Source organism: Anarrhichthys ocellatus, unplaced genomic scaffold (genome assembly GCF_004355925.1).
Source record: "Anarrhichthys ocellatus isolate YVR2014 unplaced genomic scaffold, GSC_Weel_1.0 scaffold6, whole genome shotgun sequence".
NCBI classification, from domain to species: Eukaryota; Metazoa; Chordata; class Actinopteri; order Perciformes; family Anarhichadidae; genus Anarrhichthys; species Anarrhichthys ocellatus.
Window position 1 is genome coordinate 4,906,870 of NW_022280036.1, and position 6,944 is coordinate 4,913,813.

The 6,944-nt window shown below is 40.7% G+C and overlaps 1 protein-coding gene across 1 annotated transcript in view; it reads left to right on the forward strand.

Moving 5' to 3' along the window:
• Nucleotides 1-6,944, forward strand: part of ush2a (Usher syndrome 2A (autosomal recessive, mild)) — a 120,259-nt gene that overhangs the window by 52,410 nt on the left and 60,905 nt on the right. The window contains exon 25 of the mRNA XM_031846206.1: nt 4,036-4,166. Within this exon, the coding sequence (XP_031702066.1) occupies nt 4,036-4,166 (131 nt within the window). The remainder of the gene's footprint in view (nt 1-4,035; nt 4,167-6,944) is intronic.

Below are 6,944 nucleotides of genomic sequence, written 5' to 3' on the forward strand. Positions count from 1 at the left end.
TCTCAATTTTGGAAAAGATTTTACTTTGGGGAGAGAATTAAAATACATTTTTACGATGTTCATTATATAGTATGTCAAATATTTATAAAATGAACTGATTAGGTTGTCTTTACTTTTTTACAATCAAGTACTTATCAACTGCATTGACATGCGTAGTACTTGTGAGGTGTGAAGGCCTGTTGGGGGGTTGGGGGGGGGAGTTTGTGTATATTGAGCATTTTATTTAGCACATGTATTTTTTCTGAGTCTTTGGTGAGCACTCTCAGGTGAACAAGTGCATGCTGGTGTTTTGTGTCTGTGCGATCGTTTGTGTGTGATAGTGTGTGTGCTTGCATGAATGTACTCTGTATGTGTAACAGAGACACCTGTCAGGATGTGTGCTCTGGTTTGTCTGTTGATGGCTCCAAAGTGGTTGTCAGTGTGAAGTAGCACAAGTCCTGTGGGGAAATCTTAAGGAAGTAATGCTGAGCACGAGCAGTGTCACTTAGATGCTGTACATTTGGACCAAACACCACGGCCAAGCATGTGCTGACGGTCTGTCCCTCCCTATTGTGCGGAGTCAAACATGCAGAACATAATAAGCCACACCAACATGTGTCTATTGTTGCCTTATTGTATCTCTTGCAGATGTTATTATACCAAGGAGTATATAAAGTATAAACAAAAGGCTACATTTTTTGTAAAACAAAGATTCATTCTTGACATGATGTATACATTCAGATATACAGATACATTAATAGTCACGTTGACCTTTCAACAATCCTTAACACCATTACTACTGTTTGGCAACTGTGGGGCTTAGATTGGCCCTCCTTGAATAATTCATCCAAAGTAGTTTCCTCATAAACACAGCATGATAGAAGGAAACTCACTTCTGAAGTAACGGGTTCATCTTAAGACAGTGAGAAAAAAATCACAATGCATAGCAGAAAAGTTCAGGATATCGCACAACATTCCTTTATATGACGATATAACAGAATGCATCATCTTTTATCATTTAAGGATCTTTGCATGTGAATGAATATGAACTCCTATGGTAATGAGGCAGGAATAATAGTAGTACTGCTTCTCCACTGTCAAATCCTGCGAGTGTGTGTCAGGGTCCCACGGGCCTGTTCCCTGTGTGTAGGACTGGTTACGAGTGTGTACATGTGTGATAGAATATGTACATTCATTCACGTGTTCTGGCACAACTTAGAAGGCTATTTTAAAGTCTTGCTACAGTCTTAACAGTTAAAATTGATCCAAACCCTCTTATGTCACTGTTTACAATTATTCCTGAAGGGATACAGTTACCTGCCGGGGGGCATAAAGCCATTACTGATGTCCTGGCAGGTTGTTTTGAACAAACCCTTATTATAAATAATGAAATTATCATGTTCCGACCCTTGACACACCTGGTTTTTGACCTTTCGGGCCTGAAGGTGCTGCTTCTGCTTAGCCTCTCGTTACTTAGTGCCTTATGTTAATCATTATGTACACTTAGATATACATGCATACCATGTTGTACATGTTCATCTAAAACGTAGAGCCAGAGAGAATACCTACCTCCCATGTCCATGTTACTGTAGAATACACAATTTGATGGATAACTGTTTGCACCATAGTTAGAGCGAAGAAATAGGAACATGCGATACATGGGAAAGAGCAAAGTTGGGAGTGAAAGAGGTAAAAAGAAAAATTGAAGATGCAAGGAGAGAAAACATTCAGATGAGGCAATAGGTGGAGACGAGAGAATGAAAAGGTCAAGTGAAAGTGGAGGAAGGTTAAAAGCGTAGGGAAGGAAAAAAAAGGAATGTATGGGCGATCAGGAGAGTGTGACACAGAGAGAAGGTTAAAGGGGGATAATGTAATGTCAGGTATCTGTCATGACTTCACTCATCTCTGTGGTGACAAGGTCATGAATGTAAATGGCAGATGCCTGCTTGATGCACAGAATGCAAGTTCAACATCTTGTCTTCTTTTTGCTGTATACTACCAACATAGTTATTACACATTTATGTCCATGTAGACTTGTTATCTTGGGCACTATTGGTAATTAATGCATACGTTCACTGCCGAAAGGGACCATTATAAGAAGACACTTCTATATTCCTTCTAGATCCAAGGCTTTTTGTTACACTCGCATTGTTGTAAGGAATGAAATACAATGGTTGTTTCCTGTTATACGTTCAAACTATTCAAATAGCTATGTCTGCGCATTATGTCCATAACACTGTGTCTGGCCAGGAGCGACACACCTCACCTCTTTAAGTTTAACTTTTGTCTTACGCCCGGTTTCTACTTATTCCTGTCGCTCGCTTTGAAAGCATCGATATGGACTAGGAACGGATGATTTACGAAGTTGAAATGAGGCGTTACCTATACGGTACCTCTTAATTTTACTACAACCACCCTAAATAAGGTGGCAGCTGGCTGGAGTGAGATGTCCGAGAGATAGCCTGAATGTTTCCTACTTGCTGTAGGCTTTTTCAATTTGTCTCATTTCCAGTAAATATCAGAATATAAGATGTTTGTTTTCTGTTTTTAAAAGTCTGCAGAATTAGCTGTTAGCAGATCCTGTTTGCAGATTACCCATGGATTTACAGACAGTAATCACTAAATTACTTTGATGTTAAATATGTTTTTTGTGATCTCTAAGCAGAGATCATGCTCATTTGCAGAGGATATTGCAGATAGCCATATCCTTGAGAAATCAAACTGCATGAAATCAATGTGTTTAAAGTATATCTGTATTATGATTTGACTAAGTTATGACTCAGAGAAGGAGTATGATTTTTGACTCATTTACTTCACGCAGCGTCTTTGTCTCACATCTTTCCCTCCGCGCTCCCCTGGAGAGGCTTTAGGTTTTCTCTTTTATGTTTATTACAGACCATATCCCAATGGTTAAAATATCACCAGAAAGGATGAATGAAATTACAGAGGAGCTCAGTGAACTTCTCCTTCCCCTCTTCTCCATGTAATGTTAATCCCATCCGACTGGGGCTTTAGACCCTGATATATATACAGTATATGATGTGCATACATTGATATTGGCATCCACACTATTAGTTAGGATCAGTCCTCATTTCCATCACCACGTCTTACAAAGGACTCCAAAGAGGAAAACAGATATGCACCTCTGATCCACATAACTGTTGCCAGTACGTACTGTGACCCTGCTTGTCGACCTACAGGCTGTATATTGTACGTACACCAGCATACACAAAACACCTATTTTGGGCTATTTAAATAAGATTGACATGAATTGACTTGGCTACTGCAAGTCACTATGTTTTGCTATAAATCAACAGCTAGCATAACCATTGATCCAGATCCAAATAGACAGCACGGAAAAGGTACTTTTGAAAATAGAGTGAAAACTGGGAGCTCTGAAATGGATAATCTGTATTCATCTTGAGTTTGCCTTGTAACTGTTTGACTTCCCTCCATGTTAAGTGATTTCACACACTAATTATTTTTGCAAACACCGGCTTCTGATGAACCCTGGACTGCCTCCATTCAACCCTACACATCTTCCCACACTTCTCCTTTCCTTCAGAGACAGACAGAGCTGAGGAAACGCACACGTAAACCGCATGCTCGATGTCGCTATATCTAGTAGTGGATTAAGATCCAATCTCTGATCCATAGTAACATGACAAGACAGCACGCTGGATGAATTCTGTGCGTGTGTGTGTGCGTGTGCGTGTGCGTGCGTGTGTGTGTGTGTGTGTGTGTGTGTGTTAGTGGGAAACCCACAAGTTTCCCACATTGCTGAAGCTTTCACTGTGTATGCATTAGCAAACGTGGCGTTACCAGAAAATGAAAGACTCTGTTCATGATGGTGAACGCTGGGTGTTGTCTAATATCTAAATTGTCAGATTTAACACCAAAGGTCTCTTATTGAGTCAGGCCCTGATTACAGCTTCCACAACTGTTTAAAATGTTCAAGTGCTGAAGTATTGTTTAGCCTGTGTTAAATCAAATCCTGAGAGCAAATTAAAGCAAATTAAATATTTTGCTCTCTCTCTCTCTCTCACTTTGTATCAGGTGTTGAGTTGAGTTTCAGTACTCGGTCCCCAGATGGCCTGCTGCTCTGTGCCTTCTCTCCAGGAAATCAGGAAGAGTTCCTGGCCATTCAGCTCAAAAATGGACGCCCCTACTTTTTGTTTGATCCACAGGTATGTTACCTTTATGTTACCCTGTGTTTTATTTTTTTAACACTTTTGTAAAGTGTCACGTCTGAGCGCAAAGTACTGATATTTCAAGACCAATATGCATGATACTATTGTGATGATACACCTGTAAGACAGAAGGACATTGTATAAAATACATTTTTCAGCTTGCTGCTATCTTTAGTGGTAATTTAAACCATTTTGTTTTACCATTTCATGCATCTTTTTCATCCACAGTCCCTCATTTGTTTTGTCTCTTACTTTAACATTTAATTTTGCTCACTTTACTTACTTGCTCACCTTCCTGTGTCTTTTTCTCTTTTTTATTCTGATCCACCTCTCTCTCTCTGTCTCTGTTCTTTCTTCGCCCCCCCCTCTCATTCTCTCTGTCTCTCTTCCATTTTCTCTCACTCGCTCTCATCTAATAAATGTGATCTGTAGCCCGTCATTGGTTTCTGTCAGGGAGAGGGGAAAAAACTTTGAAAGTGTGTCAACGTTTGAATTGGACTGCAATTAACTCATTCCCTGCAGTCACCATGCGTGAATACCAATTGCAAGCTAATTAAGCTTTGCACACACACACACACACACACACACAGAGCCCTGTTTCCCTTATCCATCCATACAGACACATGTAGGGGGGTTAAAGAGTCAACGACTTAGATGATGAAAGTGATGATGGGAGATGATTACACATACTTCCATGAGGCCACCAACTAATTACACACTCAAACAAACACACACACACACACACACACACTTAGACTTTCCTTCCTCATCACTATCCAATACTCGTTATCAAAAAGCCCTCATCAAAATGTAGCCATTGGGTGAATCTGTGTGTCCTGAGGAGTTAGTCAATGAAGAGATCCTTGTTGACTTGCAGTGTTAATGTGTGTGTCTGTGGTTATGTGTACTGCTAGCTGTGCGATGGACCGAGTATGTCTTCTCCAACTGGGTTGATTCCTTTGTTTAGACTAGTTTGGGGTAATTAACAGTGGGAGTGGTGTCACGGCTTATTAGTGTTCCCCTAGATACATATAGCTGGGCCCATTACTTCCCCCTATTAGCCTGTTGAGCTAGCCTTAATGGGATTACCAGTGCAGGGGGGTAATTTAGCATGACACAGGAAAGTGATATGCTCATAAATATGTGCACGTGTGAGCTGCCACACATACACACACGTTGAAGCACATGACAGTCAGAAACAATACTTGTCACACGTTGAATAGATAGACCAAAGCATTGAAGTTACAGTAGCTTACTGTCACAAACTATTTAACATACTGAAACACACACAGTTCACACTCTATTGTGCAGGTGAGTAGTTTTTTACGGGCCACTGGCTGTCTCACTATACAGATGTGTATGTAGCTACTGGTAACGACAGTGTCTGTCACAGGCTGACATACTGTACTCCACATGTAGCTCTCATTACAGACTGTAAGTTAGCTGTCACTGTGTGTTAAATACATTCGCTAGCACACAGATAAACACAATTATATTTCATTGTACCAGCCATGCATCTTGATGACACTGGTGGCGCTGAGTGAAATCTGGAAAGCTTTCATTTTACAGTCCTCCAGCCTGTGGGGAAGAACATATTGTAATCTCCAACAACAGACGCTCAACATGTAAACTCAAAATTGGAAATGAACCAGAGCCTACCCACTTTATGGTGCTCTCCTTAAATGTGCATTTACTGTGTAGTATAACCCAGGGGATTCCTTGCCTACTTAAGAAAACACACACTCACAAAAATCTTCAATATTTTAGTCCTCTTCAGACACTTATTAACCGAACAAAAATATTGAATACTGATACATGAACTCACGCACCTATCCTGTCTTTGATGAATTCAACACAGATGTTTCTTACACTTAACTTAGATGATTGCTCATCACCTGTCAGATTCTTAAGTTAAATACGATGTCTTTGACTTCCACCAGTCAACTCCCCTCCCATCCACTGCCGCAATATATTACACATGCGGCTGATGCTGGATAAGCCAACTAAGCTGCATTGTTTTGACTGTGCCTGAATGCTCTGCTGTGAGGCTAGGGCTAATGCGATCTCAGTTTGTAGTCTGCCAGCAAAGGAGGGTGAAATGCTTTGAAGCGGGATGTGACCTCTTTTGGTCATTGGGGTTTAATTTACTGAAGCCTAATATACATTTTTGTTTATCAAATGATCAGAAATAACAGGAACATGCATAGATTCCTGTCAATTAATGTAACACAGACTTATTTCCTTTACTGTATACACGGACCAATCATTCTTACTGTCATGCATACTCACCCCCAAAGGCCCATCCTGAGCCTGGAAAAAGCCTGCCACAATAACACACACACATAGATATGCTCACAGTCTTTTGCTGGCTGCCAAGTATAGCTGGGAAAGCCGCTGGGAAAGCCGCAGGGGCAGCACTTTGGATAAGTACTATTTGTTGGTATGTGTGTGTCTGTTTCATCCTTCCAGTATCGCATACTGTATGTTAGAGAGATTGGGCATTGGGGCCTTCTAACTCATCAGCTGACACACATCTTAGTCGAGTGCTTTGCAACTCAAGTGCAGGCTACAGGAATGACACCAGCATCATTGGTAAAACTCTGTGAAAGCAAGGGTTTTGTTTCATCCAGCACGTAATGAGTGACATTTAGCTGATGCTATATATTGCCTGATAAATTGAGTGACTCCCTTGTATCCATTTAGTGATATATAAATGTGTGTGCGTGTGTTTGTGTGTCTGCGATCTTGTTCTAAGTGCCTTGCTCAAGGGCTTTG